This window comes from Pseudochaenichthys georgianus, chromosome 14, assembly GCF_902827115.2.
Source record: "Pseudochaenichthys georgianus chromosome 14, fPseGeo1.2, whole genome shotgun sequence".
NCBI classification, from domain to species: domain Eukaryota; kingdom Metazoa; phylum Chordata; class Actinopteri; order Perciformes; family Channichthyidae; genus Pseudochaenichthys; species Pseudochaenichthys georgianus.
Window position 1 is genome coordinate 14,393,329 of NC_047516.1, and position 20,239 is coordinate 14,413,567.

Here is a 20,239-nt window from a genome sequence, read left to right on the forward strand (position 1 = left end):
ATACACTCTGTCAACATGCTATATTCTTTTTTAAGGCTGAAATAAGTGTTTCTTACCACTCAGGGACATCACAAACAAGCGTTTAAGACAAATTTGACATCCTTAAAAATGATAGCAAACGCATTATAGGATACAGAACGGAGCAATTAGCTGGCAGATGCTAAAAGGCTCAGTAGAGCTAAGGAGAACTGCTGAGATAATTGCAGATATCATTTTCTGTGGGTTTGTAACTACAAGCATTGCTTTCCACATATATGCAGGGAATTGAAGCTTTCATCTTCGGTCTAGGATATTTTATTGTATCGTTTTTCAACTTTTTCCAGACATTTCCTAGACCAATTAATTGGCAGCTGATGATTTTATGTGGGTTTAATCAGAGCTATAGGGTATATTATATAGTGTAATGTAGGTAATGGTTACAATCCAAACTTGTATGCATCTAAAAGCTGAAGCTACAGTAACTGGCTCTTGTTGTTGAGTAATTATACGTGTTATTACCTTCACAGCTGCAGCCTGTGCACAGCCAGCAAGATACATTTCAAAATAGGCTTTGTATAATTTGTGATAATTGTTCAAATAAACTTGGATGCTAGTAACAAGGCTTCAGCACATAAAAAGCTATTTATTACTGACCTATTGCTGGGTATTCCTGCTCTAAGGTATTCCTCTCTAATTCATGAAGCTTAGATAAATACAGTCGCACAGAATAAATGAGACTTAAAAGCTCCTCCAAAGTAAGTAAGGAGAGGAGGATGTTATATAAAGCGGACATTTTGGACAAGAAAAGAGAATGGTTATAAAGTCTGTCATATGCTTTGAAGCAGATACCTGAGGTTTGTTCTCAGAGGAACAACATACTGAAAGGAGAGTCTCTCCCCCCGCCTCTGGATGTTTTTTCCTTTTCAAACAAGCAATCCAATCAAGATATTGGTGACCCAGCGATGGCTGTGAGAGGTCCCTGTCCAGATTGTTATGTCTGGATGTGTGTGTCCATACGTGTGTGAACTTTGCTGTGACTGCGCCCCGCCCCCTCCCCCGCCCCTGCAAATATCCGCTAGTACCCTAGTCTGAAAGGTCACGCAGTCATCAGGCAGGATCAGGGTGAAAACAGCTGGGGTCGTATTTATAAAGCTGCTGATCTGGGGTTCTTGTTAGGTCACATGACCCAATACATCTCGCTTTAGCTTTTAAGGACAGCGGGAATAAAACTGGCCACAGATCAGATTCTGAAAGTCTGATAAAAGCTGATTAACAATGAACTCCTTCTGGGCTGGGTGGTTGGCAAAAACAACAACCTTAAATTCAGTGAGATTAAAGAGATTTCAAAGACATTACTGGTGCACCATATGTTTAGGTTTAGAGATAGAAATGGCCTACAGCGCGGCCATTGTCCTTAAAGCGGCTATAATCAATATTGTATTAAAATAAACACTGTGTTAAAGGAGTTGCTCGTAATGTTGAACATACAGATAATTATCAAACAAACAAAAGTCTTCCCTCAGCTTTATGGAGCTAGCCAGACCTAGACTATTTTGGTGCACTTTCACAGCATAGCATCTATTTCACTTGAAAAAGGCAAGTGTTTCTTTCCTGGGAACTAACTAATCTGCAGTTTTATTTTTGCTCTGGCTGATGTGTCTTGTCCCCCTACGCTTTGGACAGATAACCAGCAGTGTTTGAAAAGGGAGACCATGAAAAGGAGCACAGTTTAGGCATTTTCAAAAACATCCAAGAATGCGCTGTTGGATACATTCAAAAGCAGTTATACAAGTTTAAGGATTGAACCCTGCAAAGTAATACTGAAAACAGGCATCAGAAACACTGCTATGTTGTATTTTAAGAAGAGTGTGCTCATACACATACACAGTGACAAAGTACAGAGAGCCGAATACTAATTAAATGAACTGTGATAGCCATCATCAACACCTCCCACGCTCTGAGGTCTAATTACAGTTTCCAGTATATATTCCTTTGGCCCCTTGTCAAGAAGACACATTATTACACTTACAGCTGGAGAGAGATTCTGAGATTTAACAGCAAATTGACCCTTACTTCTGCAACAGCATGTCGTGTAAACATGGATGGACCCATCTGCCCTTTCATAATGTTTTATAAAAAGGAACGAACATTTATTTTGCTTGATATCTGTAATAGTTGGCAACTTAAACTAGGAGCAGCTGAACTGACAATTTCTTAGTTCATTTTCTGTCAGCGACGTGTATCGAGCGAGGAGCAACAAGCAACAGTAGTCTTTGTGTCTGCGTCTCTGAGGGATGTAACAGTTCACTGATAGTCAGCAAAACAACCAGCTTTCTTCCCTGACCTCTTTCCCTTTCATATGTCACTGGCAATAACTCGCTGGTATATCCCAGGAGCCTCCACCCAGCTTATTAACTCTATGTCTCTACCTGTTCAGGAAATCACTCAAATACATTCAGTCACACGTACAGTAACATGAAAATGTGTGTGTGCGCATGTTTGCAAGTCTAGTGAGGCTGATTGAATCAGTGCAAAGTGTCTGACAGCTCTGTGGATGTCATGTCGCAGACTGCTGGCTGCTGACAGAAACAACTTGTCACTCACACAGTCACATGTCACATGAATGTCGTGTACACAAAGAAGAAGGCAAGCGTGTATGTGTATGTGTGTGTGTGCATATGTGTGTGTGTGAATGTGTGTATGTGTTTAAGGAAATGCAGTGAATGACAAGTCAATTAACATGTCTATGAAATGGAAAGAGATTGTCCCTGCCTCAGAAGAATACACAATTAAGGTTCAGGCTGTACCGTTTTGGGGATTAGGATCATTTCTGTATATACATGTAAAAAATACAAGAAAGCTCCTCAAATGGAGGGTTGGGTTTCACCCCAAGTCCAGCACCCTGAGCTTATACACTAAGGAGGGTGGTAAGGGACTAATGAACATCAGGGACACTACCCAGGATGAAACATCACAGATCCAGGGTTACATCAGGAAGATGGCCACGTAATGATAGAATGGAAACCCAATAAAGAGGCAGGGGAGAGGAGGAGCCATCATGGAAAGACAATGCATGTACCACAAAGTACAAAAAGTGGCTCATATCGAGAAATCAAAGGGCTAACCAAGTGGCAGTAAATCATAGCTAATTACTGTTTGAAACGGAATTGATTGGCCAATCATACCCGAGTCCGAAGCTCTGTATTGATTTGAATAATGTATGTCAATAATCCTTCTGATACCTAATAAGGTGCGTCGACCGTTGCAATGATAATATGATAAATTGTGTAATTTCACCTTGAAGCTCTACAATAAGTAATTGATTGGCGGTTTAGAGAGATGGATTCATACAGCTGTGAAATAAAATCATCACCCCGTAACGGATCCAGACACTGTCACACAATGGATGCATAATAAACCTCTCATAAGACCCCTGCTGATGTCTAATACCATTCATTTTCATAATGTGCATAATCAGTGCAGCTCTCTGTCCTGACCCGTAGAAACACCATGCAGGCTCTCCACGTTGCACTGCCACCATGGTAACTGGATTACGAAGCTGCGGTGCAGTTACTCTGGGATGTCGAGATGATAAATGACAGTCTGTCTGGCACTGAATCTGTCTCCTAATCTCAGCTGGAAAACAAAGGACACTGCTGGGACGGCTGAGATGAATGCATTTAGGAATGAATGAAAGTGTGTGTGTGTGTGTGTGTGTGTGTGTGTGTGTGTGTGTGTGTGTGTGTGTGTGTGTGTGTGTGTGTGTGTGTGTGTGTGTGTGTGTGTGTGTGTGTGTGTGTGTGTGTGTGTGTGTGTGTGTGTGTGTGTGTGTGTGTGTGTGTGTGTGTGTGTGTGTGTGTGTGTGTGTGTGTGTGTGTGTGTGTGTGTGTGTGTGTGTGTGTGTGTGTGTGTGTGTGTGTGCAGGTATTAAGCTAAGATGATGTAAGGACAGTGTAGGTCACCAGCATTGAGTTAAAAGAAACATTTAGAAATTCAGATGCAAAAACAAGCAGAAAAACTCTCTATTTCCCACACACACACACACACACACACACACACACACACACACACACACACACACACACACGCACACACACAGTTGGGCTGGTGTCTCTCACCTTGTCAGGTGCTTGGCTCTGGAGGCTGCCCACGTCCAGAGGAGTGATGAGGGGCACATTTTGGAAGCCGTCCTCCACGCTCACAGGTTTGGCCCCTTTATCTTGAAGATTACTCCCCAGTTTCACCATCTTTCACTGCCCTTAGTATATTCCCTTTATTTCCCTGAAGACAGCTCCTGAATAAGAGGTGGTGAGAAAGGATGGTTTTACCTCACATCCTCTCATGTCAATGGCAGAAACAGGGTATATGATGGAGAAGACTCTAATACCTTAAATTACACAGTACAAATAAGTTAATGTTGTCAAGTGAGTTGAGAGGAATCGAAATACGATCAATGATGAGAGCAGCAAAACACCACAATAAAGGGCATGTTTTATTTCCAATGAAAACGGACTATTTTTACCATGACCCATAAGGGAAAGAAACCACCGCCTATAGCACATTTTCCTTATCCCAACACGAAAACACAACAAAACTGTACACCCCAAAAAAGCATTACTCACAGCTGATCGTCCTTGTCCGTGCGTCTCCTCGGTGCTGCGGCAGTGTCTGGACAGAGGCGGAGGGAGGAAGAGGAGCAGGTGAATCTGGAGGCTGCGCTGCGGTGTCTCTGCTGCTGCGGGAAAACAACGCTGCGCCGCCGGATGAGAGACTGGATGTCTGGCGGCAAGTTTCCGAGCAGCAGGCAGCCCAACCCCCTAATCCAAACTCAGCCTCCTCTTCACCGAGCTGCTGCACCCAGAGCCGGAGCTGCCACTAGGGGGATCTTTCACCCTGTCAGGGGTCTCGTTTGTTTGATAAAGTGGAAGTCAAATGAATGCTGCATCTCAGGGTTTATCGCCAGAGCTGAGAAAGTGGATTTATATGTGCATAACACTTAAATATTTCGATAAAGGGGATTTTTCTTGACGATAAGATCCGTTGGAAATGTTATTTTGTTGTATATTGTTTATACATTGATTAGACCGGTTTGATTTTGCACGTAGCCCAGCTCGTAATTTGATCTAAAAGAGCAGAGCTAACTCCCTCAAAAAACCATTCATAAATTACGTTTTGTTTTCACACAATAAGGTTAGTCATTCTAAATGTGCCTCTCTTAACATCACTGAATTATGTCTCATGAATTATATGAAAAACCAACATCCTCACCTTTCAATTTTAAGGGAGAAATAACAAAAATAAAAGTTATTTTCCACAGTACCTAAAGGCAGCAGACGTTTTTTTTTTCCACTGAACCATTTTGGTCCTATGGCGCCATCTGCTGGTTACATGGGTGACACACAGACGTGAGGAGCTGTTAAAGAAACGACATTAATAATCTGAATAACAATGAGTGAAATGCTTTAAAAGGTAGATGCTGGGATGTGTTTGTAATTGTATGGTCAACAGATCTTCTTAAATCTCAAATAATGGTATAAATTCAACAAGGCAATTAAATGTAGAAATTGTGTTTTCTTTTATATAATAATTAACCAAGCAAGAATAATTTCATTTGTTTCATAAAAATATATTTTAATAGTCACAGTATGTATGTGATACATATGTAATAAAGACATATAGTCATACTCTAGGTTTCTATGTCATAATGTTCTTAATAGTGTAGAAAAAGTCATACAAAGTCATACTATAGTACAAAAACAATGTCCTAATATGTGTAGCATAAGAAAGTTTAAAGAAATATGAGTCAAAAATATATTAAACCAAAACATGTTTAATAATGTAGTATAGTGATACAAATGGCATAAAGAAACGTCATAGTCCAGTATGTCATAACATCATAACAAGGGTTATAGCTTGTTTGCCATTTTTGAAAAAACCTTTTTAGTTGGCAGTCTACGAAGCCTTTTGTAAAGTTTTTCACTCAGTGGACCATTAATACATTTTTTATTATTTTTGAGTGATAAATTATACATTTTGATATATTTTTATGGCATTTGGGACGCTATTCTAACATTGAGGATCTTTTGATTTCATCCTGAATTGGGAAGGAATTTTGTTCGGCTCCGAGTGCTTTGGATTAATAACCTTTAAAACAAACATTTCATTTAAGAAATGTTTTACCTATATTAAATCAGAGAGAATAGAATGCCATGAAACATAACATTCAAAAAGTCATAGTTTTGTATGTCCTTAAAATATAATTAAGAAACTCATAGTATAGTATAGAATACCTCAGAAAAAAAGCGTTTGTTCTTTTTAAAGGCATTAATTGTCCTTACATTGATGTATCAATTAAAACCCTTGTAGACGCAAAGTAATATCACAAGCTGAAGATCTCATTTTTGTTTGAAGTTATGGAGACAGTAGTCACACTACTAATTTAAGGACAACTACTGTCTTCATATTGCTGCAGTTATGACGAAGAGCACTCCAGGGTGGGGTCAGTACACAGAAACCTGACTGCTGGGTGTGGTCGGCGGAACGAGGCAGTGGAGCTCCACCTTTCAGTCGGTTTAAGAGTCACTAACTGCTCATGCAAACAATAATAATATGACGGTACAAACCGTCCCTAAAGAGAGATCGCACCAAATATAGATAACAGTTAGTGAGACTTTCCAATAACAGATTTAAATGTCCAGACTTAACATAAAAAAGAACACCAAGCAAATCTTTTCATCACAGTTAAGATTTATTTCATTCAACATTTCACATTACAAATATTTAAAAATTATGCATACTGTTATAAATAGTTGGCTGCAAACAATTAAATAACATTAGATTTTTCTTTTTCGTTTCACTAGCACTTCTACAGACCAACTCCTAGAAATATGGACATATCCGTATTACATAACTTAATTAGAAAGGAAAATACAAAAATAGGAACTTATAAAGTGAAATGACAATAAAAATTAAGGTGATATCTTAAGTAAAAAATGCTATTAATAAATACAACAACCTTCCCATACACAGTTAAAAACTATTGAAATCTTGCCATTAAGTAACATCATTAACAGACAAATATTTAAATATTTATTTTCCTTCAGAAAATGTGAACCATATATTGTGGAGCACAATATAGCAATTAGTAAAAACTAGACACTTTAACATATTAAAAGCTTCACCTCAAAAATATAACAAAAATCTGATCAAAATTATAAAAATCAATTATACATTCCAATTAAAAATATACCAATAAACAGCTAAATACATTGTTGACCTAATAATTACAATGCAATCAATCACAGTAGCTTAAAATAAACAAAATAAGCAAATGAGCACAAAACCTTTAATGTTTTAAAAATAACTTCAATTATTTATATTAGTACAAATAGTTTGATTTCTTTTCTTTTTTACAAACACCAGCATGAAAAGGATTACAATAACAGTAGAAAATGACTGTGAAAAACATATTAACATCTTCTTTAATTAAATGTCTGCAATTAAAAATGGCATTAAAGAATTACATTGCAAAGAGTCTTTATCTGGAAAAAGGTTCAAAAGAAGTATTGCACATAACAACTTGAAGTTAACTTGCAACATTTACCACATTCAAGTCTTTAAGCTCCCCTTCCTCCAGATAGGTCAATATAATCACCTCGACAGACAGCGGGGATGAGTTCTCAAGTCTTTTTAAAACAGTGTTGTAAAAGGATGCTAAAGTCCTGCACTGCCAAATCGATTTATAGTTAAGTTTCTGTCTTGTTTCTCGTCTTTTCTCTCTGTCGTGTGCATCCTGCAGAGGTCTGCGAATGGGGAAGCGAGGAGATCAACACGTGGCGTGGAGGGGAGAGGGGGAGGGGGGGTGAGGTGAGTGGGTTTGGGGTGTCCTTAACAACTTAATAGTTGAGAAACATTTGGTGCACACCACAACAGTTAATTTTTAATAGCTAATTCATGTACTTGTCATTTTCTCTTTTTTTGTCATGCATGCTAAGGATTATAATAGGTGCTAGTTGGCAAGTTCAAGAATATATATATACTTTTTTTGAAATATTAAAATATCTAAACACCAAACATCCATTCTTGTGATACGAGACTCAGCGTTACGCCTGAACCAAATTTTGCATTCTCCTTATATTAAGTTATAGTCCATCTATGGAGAGGAAACCAAGACAGAAGTTACCATTGTCCAACTAGTATAGCCATGTTTAGAGACATTAACATCAATTTCAAATTACAACTTGTTTTTTTTGTTTTTTTTTTGTTATTCTCGCCATGCTGTTATTGACCAGATTGACTGGAAACATCTAATGTACGAAAAGCTAAGACCAAGAGAGCAATAGACTTTGGTCTCTCCTCTGCAGATGTGAAGTCGCACCAACACAAGTGCGCACTTAGTTGTAAAGTTTCCTCAGCACTGAAATGTATAAAAAGCATAATTGAAAATAATATATATTGAAATCACTCAACTTTTTTTCTTAAAATGAACATTTCCATATATGCAGATCTCTCAGTAACAAAAGTACAAAAGCTACCTTTCACAATGTGAAAAATTGAGGTATTGCAAAAAGGAGTTTCCCCATTTGTGAAAAATGTGCCTAAAATGACTGTTGGAAAAAGAAAAAATATTTAGAAAAGTAGTGCATAATAAATGTTTATATGTGCATGACAAAATAATTTAGCTAGAAAACACTGTACCAAAAATCAGCAGGCCATGTATAAAATAATCTTTTTTTTTCATCTCATTTAACAGCAAATTCTTCACAAAGTGTTTTAACTTCTAAAATGCTCACCCACCACACCCACAAAACAAATGACTAGGGTGCAAAACTGGTGCGACGACACCACGCCCATATGAGGAAAGGTTTCTCACTAGTGTGTATAATCAAGTTTCTGTACTAACTCCCTGACATATTTAAATGCTCGGCTAGCAGGTTACTGCGTGACTTAAAACGTCAAACAAAGGTGAGGATTAGTTTGACTTTAACTGTGTGAATGTGCACTTAATGTTAAACGTTCCGCGGACCTATTTGAGATAAAAAGAACTACCAGCATGCACCTCCATTTTGAGCTATGGAGAGAGTGTGTGTGTGTGTGTGTGTGTGTGTGTGTGTGTGTGTGTGTGTGTGTGTGTGTGTGTGTGTGTGTGTGTGTGTGTGTGTGTGTGTGTGTGTGTGTGTGTGTGTGTGTGTGTGTGTGTGTGTGTGTGTGTGTGTGTGTGTGTGTGTGTGTGTGTGTGTGTGTGTGTGTGTGTGTGTGTGTGTGTGTGTGTGTGTGTGTGTGTGTGCAAGCCCTGTTGTTTTTCCACTGGTGTTCTAATGGGTTTTGACTGCACTGTCAAATATATATATATAAATATATCATGTTCAAGGCCAATCTTTGGTTTGCTGGGCTTGACAGTTAAGCAAAACTGGGTAGAAGTGACAGAATAATAAAAAAAAAAGATATATGAAAAAAAACTTCCTTGAAGTAATGAGAAGGAACATAAGAATAAAAAAAACCTAAATAAGAAATGAGCTACAGTATGACCCACTACTGCACAGCCATCTTTGGTTCCCAAAAAGCCACTGGGTACAACAGACTGTTATCAAGAGCAAACTGCATGTGGGTCATAAGTGTGTAGTAGTAGAGCACACTGCAGAGACTATCTTCATTTATGCTTCAAAAACACTGGATGCTGAGTTGGATTAGCTTGGCAGGAGAAAGGACAGAGGGTTCGCCAAAAGGGCAGATCCCTCCATGAATCAAATGTGTGCTGACGATTGGGAAATCCGATAAACTTTAATTGCTTCTCGCATTAAATGTAGCTGACTCTCGGATGCGAAGTAGAACTTTTTCATTAAAGACTTGGGAGAATTGCACAAATGCATCGAAAAAAGACTAACAAAGGACAGGCATTTTCCATTTGGTGGTAGCCCCGTAGAAACTGCAATAAAAAGGTGGACCACCCTACTCTCGAAGGAGACACCTTAACCTCAGTCCTGAAAGATCTGGATCAAACCCCCGCGGTGTTCGGACACAGAAAACAGGTTTTGATCCACGAACGAGCCCTACACTCTGTTAGCTGCTAGCTTAGCAGGCAGACAGAGGGGGGGGGGGCTTATCTCTTTAAGCCGTTCTGTCTCTCCTGTAGCCTCCCTCCGCCTTACATTCCCCAAATACACTGTGTACTGTACGATGCTCTTCTCTGTCCCTAGCACAACCCTGGCTTTGAATAAAAAAATAAGGAGGCGATGAAGCAAGTGAGTACAAAACTGTGCCTGTCACATCACACTCTGCCTGTTGCATCACTTCCCTTTGATTATAGTTCTAAGGAAAGGAGAACACGAGCGGGTGATAATGTTTTCTTTCTTGCTTTTTTTTTCCTTTCTTCTTAACTGTATCGGCACATTAGCAGCTGAGTTTGAGGTATTAGTTTTTGCATGTCAAAATGGAGATCAAAACCCAAATATGCGTTGCTAAAATTTTCGTTGCGATTTTCAAGTAACATCAAAATATTTGTGTGAAGTTGGAAATCATAAAAAGAGAGAGGTTCAAACATTTTGATATGGGAGGGAAAAGAATCCATTTCATTCTGCAGTGGGCCCTCTCTGTTCTTCAAAGTTAATTCAATATTGAGCTTTGGTTGACTACTAAGGTCTCGTATACTGTGTCTGCGCTCTTTCAAATTGGAAATAAGTGCACTCTTCTTTAGCAACACCTTTTCAATTCACATTTGCTCTGGAGCCTCTTGTAATCGACAGAGAACTTAAATCACACCTCAGAAATAAATAGCCAATCATATGCTGTTACAACAGCACTTGCACTGCTACAAAACAAGTCAATCAAAAGTCAAATTAAGTGTCTTGTTTTGGGGACAGTTCTTAAAAAATTAAATAAAATACATTGTTTAGAAAAAAATAAAAAGGCCAATTGAAGAGAAGAGTACCATATCACACTTCAAACGTTCCTATATATATGTTGTTTTTTTTTTTTTAGAACTAATACAAATATTTCAAAAATCAAACGCATAAATAAATTTATGTTACACATCTTTTTTCCTTGCTGGACATATTTGGATATAATTCCAGGTTTTTTTCTATCTTCAAAATATAGATATATATTAACTTAAAAAAATGAAAAAAGGTTCAGTGAAATTAGAGCGAAAAGGAACCAGCAACAGAAAAGTGCATTTATTTGTACAATGATTTGCGACTCCTGCACTACCTGCCCTCTGCTCCCTGTTGCCTCTCCCTCTCTGTCCCCCGCTCAGTTCCAGCGGAAGGAGATGTGGCGGGGGCGGTCCCCCCCCTCCTTCACCAGGGGTTTGTGAAACTCCCGTCCGGCGCGGGAGTGGATGGCCGCCCAGCAGTACTCGCAGTAGTACTGCAGACAGGTGACGTTGGCGCAGAAGAACGGCGCAAACTTTCCGCCGCAGCGAGTTCCCTGGCACTCATCGCACAGCTGGTCGTCCAGCACGTATGGCTTCACTTCCACCTGGGGGGGGAATCAGTGGACATTAGCCGTGTTGTTTCCTTTACAAACGTGTGTCTGCATGCTGCTTTATCAATCCTGGTTCTACCATATGTTGCTCAAACTTGCAGGAAATGAAACAGATGGAACCTGGAAGGTAGAACGTTTATCTGAAAGCATATATTTTTTTATACTATGTAAAAAATATACTAAAGAGATCCTAGTAACTCAGTTTTGTCGGGTAATATTTATTTAATATTATGTTTTTGTTTGGCTGGCATTGTCATCTTGTCATACTGTCGTGTCCTTCGTCTGCATGTGTTGCCTGTACTGCAGAAAATAAAGAATTAGATTTAAAAATATATATTTGTATTACTGCACATATTTTTAGTCCAATTTCATTTCTACGATTTCAATCATATTCAATGCTAATATTGGTATATTTTACTGTATTTTTTTATATATTATTAGTGTTCTTAAAATTGTATTCGATCCGTGTTTTTAATTCTCGTTTTACTTGTATGTATTTTTATGCACGCACCATAACACCAAGTCAAATTCCTCGTATGTGTTAACCTACTTGGTAATCAACCTGATTCCGATCAAACCTTTTACAGTGTATGTTCTTAAGGAACAGCCGCTCCAGCCCATGTATTGACCTTCTTTAAATATCAGCCTTCATCACGAGGGGCGGAGTCAGCAGGATTAAGGCTTGTTTTATTTATCACAGGGAGTAAGAGAACAAGAGGGAACAGCCACAGTGAGCTCTGAGATCAAACATTGCATGCGACATGTTGCTATTTGTGAATTCTCCCTTTCCCTTTGCATACTGTTCACTATTCATTTGCTTTCCCCACCAGTCAGAGATGAGGGATTGTGCTATTAGCAAGTGAATGTCAATAAGAAGGTCTACAAAATGTGAACAGTAATTATGCAAATGAGAAAGCAGCGTACTATGTAGTTCATATCACCATGTAACCTCTTCACTAAATATTTCTGTTGGATTTCAGCTCATGTTCTCTTTCACTCCCCTCTTGTGTAAATGTGAATAATATGAAGCAACGACAGAGCTCTGTAATCTGTAATTCATTGGCTGCTGACAACAGTGTGTAAATCACTGATGGCCTTACTGCCAAAGTGTAAATGCATCACAACTGTTTAAATTCATGTATGAATGCAGTTTTATCATAGAATAATTTGCCATGACACGTAATGCTCTCTTTAACTCTACCTGTTACTGTTTTAATTATTCTGTACATTGTTATACTGTTCCTGTTATTTCACTTGTACTCTTTGTACAATGTAACAACGCATTGCTATGAATTAGTATGTATGCTAATCATCTGCAGTATAGAAATATAGGTTAAATAAGAAGTTACCTTTATTATCATGGATTTCATCTGAATCTAATAACTGCCTTTTGATGGCGTTCTGTGCGCTCACTCCGTGGCAGCTGTTTGTCAAAAGAAACTCCCCTCCCCAGAGCTCGGCTTCAGAACATATTGCTACTTGCCCTGATCTTCTAAAATGAACAGTTCTGCCAGATGTGCTTCTCTACACTTTCTGCACTGTAATCCAATATAGCAAACTCATTCGGCATCATACTGCATGTTTTACTTCTCAACAGACAGATTGACAGAAAGAGAACAGGAAGTGAGTTGTGGGGAGACGAATGAAGAAAGAAGGGGAGCGGCGAGGGAGGACTTAAAAAACACTGAGCTCTCTTTTCTCTCCACTCACCCGTTTATCGATTTCTCCATGCTGCAGCTGCACAAAGCGAGCACTGATAGCAGCAATGTAGCTCTGCTGATTAGAGAAGGCGACCCGCCCTGCTCCCTTGGGGTACTTCAGCTCAGGGTCTGTGTCGATGCCAGCGTAGCACACCCCTCCATACAGGCGGTCCATGATCATGGCCAGCTCCACTGCAGGGGGCGAAGACACATTGAAGAAGCTGAACAAAATATTTACAGAACTAAAAACATGAACACAATGTTAACATTCTGGCTAAAATCCAGCGACTATTCCACACACACACACACAATACATGAGCCCATGTTCCAACACAAACACGTTGAAGAGGGTTGTTGATCTGAGGGCTTAAAGCCATCCACACAGATGGATTAAAGATCACAAGCGTTTGATGGAGCAAATATGAGCGTAGCTGCTAAAATGGCTACTATAAATCCCAACACTTTAATTTGCAGTCTTTATTGGGCTTTTCTAAAAAGCTGCAAACTGGCAGAGATAACCTTGTGAATTAACAAGGCAGATTAACTTGTTAAAACAGCAAAAAAGGCAAATTGCTTTTCTTTTAATATGTCAAGTTAATACGTGTGAATGTGGACCCATGTTACACAAGGTTATTAGATATGTGATGCGCCACAGGGCTATGTGACCTCAACTAGAGTCGAAAACAGTGTTACCAGCAGTGCAGAAAACATGAGCACTCAGCGCACACAACATTGTTATCCGGATAAAAGGGAATTTAATATTCTGCACAGCACAGCGTGCCACTGAGGGAACTTCCTGACGCTCCAGTGTAGGTCAAAGCCAGTCTCAGCGGCACAGTGCCTCTTTTAGCTCTACCCTCTAGCAGGTCGTATGTTTATTATGAACACAAGCTGATCACATTGCAGGGTTTCACAGAGAGGAGAATTGTGTTTCGAGCTGACATTTCAAACATTAGGAGGAAATAAAGAAGGGGAAGTCAAGGGTGGCTTCTTATTTGTGTAAAACAGTGTAAATGTACACAGCAAAAGGTACAGATTGATGAATGTATTAAAGCATTTTGATAAAGAAACAGGGGAATGAGACAATACCAAACACATGGGATTCAACCTGTGTGTATACAACACACTTCAAAAGGTAAGTGTTGTCATCATAAAGACTCATATGTTGTGGTCTCACATGGTTGGAAAAAGAGTCAAATAAGAACAAAGAGTACCTGCACGGAGCGGACGAGGGACCCCTCCCACAAAGATGGTTTTCCTCGGGTCCAGAGGCTGAGATCCGTCCATCACAAAGTCGCTGTCATTCAGGTTCCACGGGCGGATTTGGACCTGAACACACACGACATGAGGTTTCAAAGTCAAGTAGAAGTCATACGTTTCCTTGAGTTCAGTGGAAACTAATGATGTGAGCAGATGGGTGTGTGTGTGTGTGTGTGTGTGTGTGTGTGTGTGTGTGTGTGTGTGTGTGTGTGTGTGTGTGTGTGTGTGTGTGTGTGTGTGTGTGTGTGTGTGTGTGTGTGTGTGTGTGTGTGTGTGTGTGTGTGTGTGTGTGTGTGTGTGTGTGTGTGTGTGTGTGTGTGTGTGTGTGTGTGTGTGTGTGTGTGTGTGTGTTCCCACTGACCGGCTTGTCTTTGATGGTGGGGCTGGACACACAGAGGTAAAGCTTGCCGTCCTCTTCAATGCAGGCATCGATCAAAGCCTGCACGGAGCTCTCATCCTGGAACAGCAGGAAGGCGTAGCCTGCACGTAACACAGCAGAGTTATTCATGCTGCTGGGGACGCCACGTATTGACAAAGACTCATGTTGGATTGAAGCGCAATGATAACTGTGGCTGAACACAGCTTTCTGCATGCACAGCGGGAAGGAATAAGCTTTAACAAATAGACAGAGAAACGGACAAACAGTCCACACATGGCTACTAAGTGCTTCAGACAATACTGTACAGAAAAAACAGACCCCACACATATGAATAGTGGTAGTACACAAGGATGACATTTCTCTCCCGAATACAGAAATAGATTCCATTCAAATACATGTCTGACTCACAAGGAAACACAAAGACACTGAAGCAGTCAAAGGAATCGATCTTTTTGAAGATAAATTAGAATCAGAAAATACTACTGAAAAATGTACCCAGCTAGAAAACTCTAAACAATTGTGAGACAAATCAGCACATAAATAATTCAACAAACCTTTGGGTGGAAAATAGGATTTGCTCTCTGCTTTGTGAGGCCAGTCCACAAACAGGTGTCCAAAACGCCGGAAACTAGCAGTTATCTCGTCTGAAATCAGGCAGAATGAATGAATTATTGTTGAGAATTTGGAGATAAAACAAAAAAACAATTACACTGATAATTTACAGAGAAAGTCCTGCATGACTCTCTAAAAAAAATACATATAAATTGCAGGAACATTTGAACAACTTCCATAGTTTTTATCTAAAGAAATGTGTAGTGTAATATCTCATGATCTAATTTACAGTCAGAGTGATAATGTTTGTCAAGTCAATCAAATTAAATGCCTAAGATTTGACTTTGAGGTATCCTAAAGTCATCTTAAAGGTGTAATTTTATGATGTTGGATTATGTTTTAAATTGCCCTCAAGTCTCCATCTTGTAAGTGTCAATCTTTTTTAACTGTAAAATGATAAATCTTTACCTTCATCTATGTCAGGGGGCAGTCCTCCCACAAAGACCTTGCGTGAGTAGCGTTCAACGCGCTCTCCGTTCTGGTGAGGGAAACAGTGAGGGGAGCCCAGGCCTGCAAGACCCTGATCACCACGGTCATCGTCAGGGAAACCATCCTCCATGGGGAAGAGAGAGGAGTGGCCTGAGAGAGAGAGGAAGAGGAGGAAGGGTTTATTTCCTGAGGAGTGATCCTGGGAGTTGTTGTCATAACAACACTACCCCTAAGGCAGTAATGATAACCGTACATACAACTTTTCATTCTATGTTGACTGCATTCATATTCTGGGCGGAAGGAGCAATCTGATCCGACATCACTTACAACATAATAAAGGCAAGTGAGTAGCATGCAAGGCAATTCACTAGGGACTCATTAAAACATATTTATATTACATTGTGTAACCTTTCATTAAATGTCGCAGTTAGTTTCTAAACCCCTTAAACAACAGCAACGAAATACAAAAACCTCAGAATACTATAAAGAAGAAGAGTAAAGGGTAACATATAACACAATGGTTAGTGGGGTGGAATGTAACAAAATAAAAACATAGCTAAAAATAAAAGTGGTTTGAGTTCATTCCAGTCATGTAAAATAAAGAAAGAACAGTTTGAAAGTACACAATGCAAATAAAATCAATGCAGAATGAGACTTGCATGGCCAGCAAATGTATTTTCCATGAAGTACTGAACATGCACGCAGCTTTTCTCTAACAAACGCAGCATTTCTCTGGTTAATACTTTCACAGTGGACTGTGCATGTTTGTGTTGGAGCGACTAAGCTCTCTCCGGCCTATTCCTGCTCCTATACAACCTGCCCTGAGCTGCTTTATAGAGATTTATGCAACAGAGTTAGCCTCAGCTTACAGTGTGTGCTGGTGTCAGTGGGGAGTGTGTGTGCGCGTGTGTGTGTGTCCGGCCATGTGCCTGGCCATGTGTCTATTCTTCTGTTCTCCAAGTGTGTAAATCAAATGCTACACTTTGTGTGTCTCCTCTCCTTTCAGCCCAAATGTGACAATGACATCTATTGTCTGAGCTAACAATCTTGCAAAATGTGTGTGTAAATGAGAAAAAAGCAAGCAGAGTCAAGCATAATGAGATAAACGCACAATGAAAGATGCTTTCACTTCTCAAGCTGTTGGCAAGATGCGACACTTAAGACAATCATGCAGGCAAACATGTCACTTCACTGTACAAAGCGCTGAGTCACTCCAAAACCATTTACGAGCATTCATTAAACAACCAACGCACTGTAACGTAAAAAAGAAATCATAACAGAACGGCTTCACATCACAAAGTCAGACAGTATATTGAGACCAAGAGAGCTGGATTTGAGCCATGATTTTATTTTACCTCGTCTCCTGCTATAATTCCTGGCTGCATGTGGAATAAGGACAAATCCAAGAAGAGGGTATTTGTAAAAGGTGCATTAAACACTATACCAATAAATGTGCCAGGTGCTTCATGACAATGGAGTCACTTTCCATTGTCTGTCCATCCCTCTGCCCTGTCTTCTATCAGTCAGCTGTGAATTATAATTAGCCACCATACCACTGGATCAACACTGCAGCGTGGAAAGTATAAGTCCGTAGTTCAGAGATGTACAATGACTTGTAAGTTGATTCAACAATCATTTTCTCGTACAATTCTTTTGTTCCCAACAAATGAATGGATGTTTTTCCTGTTTCAGGGTGGAGACTTGTCCTGGCTGTTTGTACAGTACTTAAACAAATAAAGATGGAAAGGGATTTATTACCATACGAGATAAAAGACACAGTTTAAAGAAGGTAAAGACAGATCGGTAAACTAGTCGGAACAAATATAGAAATCGTATACTGTAGCAATACCAACACCATGTAAAAATCCAACTAATAAAAGGGTTCACAACTTTGTTCTAAATAAACTTCACTTAGAAACACACAAAAAACGAAATGTCCTACAAATGTGTCAATAACCCAACATTTACTAAATCATGACCAAGTCTCTCAAATATATGAAACAAATAGAAAACCAATAAAAGAATTCACATTTGAATTCCAATTGATATGCTCCTATTATTTTTTTTAAAAGCACAGTTACACCATTCATTTTGAGACTCCGACGGGCACGATAACCTGAGTGTTCCCAGTGGCAGCGGCTTTGTTAGAGTCCGTTGCTGAGGGACCACTATTGTGACTCACTTCCACAAAAACGAATGAAACTGCCAGAAGTAATAACAGAACAGTTTCCGTCAAGTGTAATTTACTTTCTTAGAGTTACACTTAAGAATGTAAACAAAAAGCCTCCTCGACATCGCACGATAACCATTTCAAACTCCATTGTTTACTAAATAAAAGCAATAGGAGCCCTGCGGCCAAGGAAGGTAATAGGGGACCAATCAGAGAGGGCGGCGGCCATTTTAACATACATGTACTTTAATATGCCTCTGTCGTGAGGTTTAACACTTAGATCATTCTGTTGAGATGAATACAGTACAGTCTCACAGGCAACCATTTCTGTTTAATCTATGCTGCAGAAATCTTGTTCTGCCTTGTCTAAATCCCATCTAACAAGTCCATCAGTCCACAATGCGGCTCGGTGTCATATGTGTACTAAAGAACATGCTCTATTTTCCCGTTCAATTTAATACGCGCCTTGGGACATAATGTTTCTTTGCACAGAGCTGAAGTGAAACAAATTAAAATTGTGGACACTGGAGAGATTGAAGCAGCGACCCCTCGAAAACTCTAAGGACACGGAGAGGATGAAGAAGTGGCCAGAATGCGCAAGCAATAATCCCCCGCTCCCTCGGTGGACTTTCCAACCCAGATGGACATTAGCTCTGGGGGGGGGTGAGGTCAATGAGAGATAGAAAGAGAGAGGACAGAGCTAACAGGAAAGCAGATTGAAACAGAGCGGAGTGCGCTATAAAAAGATGTGTGTGTGTGTGTGTGTGTGTGTGTGTGTGTGTGTGTGTGTGTGTGTGTGTGTGTGTGTGTGTGTGTGTGTGTGTGTGTGTGTGTGTGTGTGTGTGTGTGTGTGTGTGTGTGTGTGTGTGTGTGTGTGTGTGTGTGTGTGTGTGTGTGTGTGTGTGTGTGTGTGTGTGTGTGTGTGTGTGTGTGTGTGTGTGTGTGTGTGTGTGTGTGTGTGTGTGTGCGTGCGTGCGTGCGTGCGTGCGTGCGTGCGTGCGTGCGTGCGTGCGTGCGTGCGTGAGAGAGAGAAATAGATTGGAAGAGATGGAGGAACAAGCTGATAAAACACTATGTGGGGGTGAGAGAAAATGAGAGCGAGAGATCAAGAGAATGAGGAATGCAATCTGTATACACTTATGAGACAAAAAAGAAAGAGGGAGGGAGCGAGAGCGAGAGCGAGAGCGAGAGAGAGAGATGTGCAACCTCTGAATCCTGCCTATCCGCTGGCACCATCTGTCTCAGAGCTTCATGACAGCTCCTGACCATGTGATCTCACCATGTGACCCGGCGACCTTGTGAACAAACCACCGACCTCCCGTGTTTTACATCATGGCCCAAGACCAGAAGGCAAAGGCTTCAACAACACAACTACACAATGATAAAGGGAATGAGAGGTGGCTAAATACTGCTGTTGTGGAAACTGTGCCATGTCAAGAGGATTGGCCGGACGGGTTATTCATATACTGTTAGAAAAGCAATGTTGTTCTTCTCTAGGGGAGGACCGTATGGTGAAACTGGGGCAGCTAGAACATAACTATTAATCTGCAAGGGAGGTTTTCAGAAATATAATGATGGGATATATTTTGGAGTAAAATATGTATAGATAAACTACAAACCGCCTACAGGTACACCATAGAGTCAAGCAAGGGGATTTTGCAGTATGTGAAACACCGAAAATCAAATCCGCAAACATGAAACCCTGCAGTCAGAAAGAGGGATGCTATTTAAAGGACAAGAATGTATTGGTCCTCACGTTAAGATAACACGCATATAGGCGGTCCCTTACTGTTGCTATTCTATCTCTAAATGACCCACCTATTAATGTCCTTTCATTCCCCCTTTATCGTACTACATATTTAGGGATTTAGTAAGGGGAAAGGAACATGTTCCAACCAAAGGTCATAAGTAGGTGAAAGGTCGTCAACACAAATGATTGTTGTTTACCTTAAAGGTGGGGTAGGTAAGTTTGAGAAACCGGCTTGAGATACACTTTTTGTTATATTCCATGGAATGCTCTCAACATCCCGATAGCCGTAGTACTGTAAAAAGCACGACCAATCATTTAAAATAACTGGCCTTCCATCTGTGCACAATAGAGATGTTAAGATTCACCGATTCGCATCGGTGCACCGGCATAAACGTTCACGATGCGAGTGCACCGGTTGAAAGAGTGCACATCGGCTACAGTTTGGGTTGAACCGGGTTGAACTCGCGATGCATCGATTG

The 20,239-nt window shown here is 40.1% G+C and overlaps 2 protein-coding genes across 3 annotated transcripts in view; both read right to left on the minus strand.

Moving 5' to 3' along the window:
• nsg2 (neuronal vesicle trafficking associated 2) overlaps positions 1-4,831 on the minus strand; it is a 35,421-nt gene extending 30,590 nt beyond the window's left edge. Inside the window, exons 1-2 of the mRNA XM_034099464.2 lie at positions 4,602-4,831; positions 4,098-4,273 (exon numbers count right to left, since the gene is read on the minus strand). Coding sequence (XP_033955355.1) covers positions 4,098-4,226 — 129 coding nt within the window. The 5' untranslated portion in view covers positions 4,227-4,273; positions 4,602-4,831. The remainder of the gene's footprint in view (positions 1-4,097; positions 4,274-4,601) is intronic.
• Positions 4,832-10,149: 5,318 nt separating this feature from the next.
• LOC117458346 (cytoplasmic polyadenylation element-binding protein 4-like) overlaps positions 10,150-20,239 on the minus strand; it is a 29,995-nt gene continuing 19,905 nt past the window's right edge. The window contains exons 5-11 of one of the 2 annotated variants that reach the window (XM_034098754.2): positions 17,196-17,219; positions 15,820-15,990; positions 15,354-15,443; positions 14,782-14,900; positions 14,375-14,489; positions 13,171-13,352; positions 10,150-11,454 (exon numbers count right to left, since the gene is read on the minus strand). In XM_034098754.2, the coding sequence (XP_033954645.1) occupies positions 11,227-11,454; positions 13,171-13,352; positions 14,375-14,489; positions 14,782-14,900; positions 15,354-15,443; positions 15,820-15,990; positions 17,196-17,219 (929 nt within the window). In that variant the 3' untranslated portion in view covers positions 10,150-11,226. The remainder of the gene's footprint in view (positions 11,455-13,170; positions 13,353-14,374; positions 14,490-14,781; positions 14,901-15,353; positions 15,444-15,819; positions 15,991-17,195; positions 17,220-20,239) is intronic. The other variant, XM_034098755.2, reaches the window with a different exon arrangement.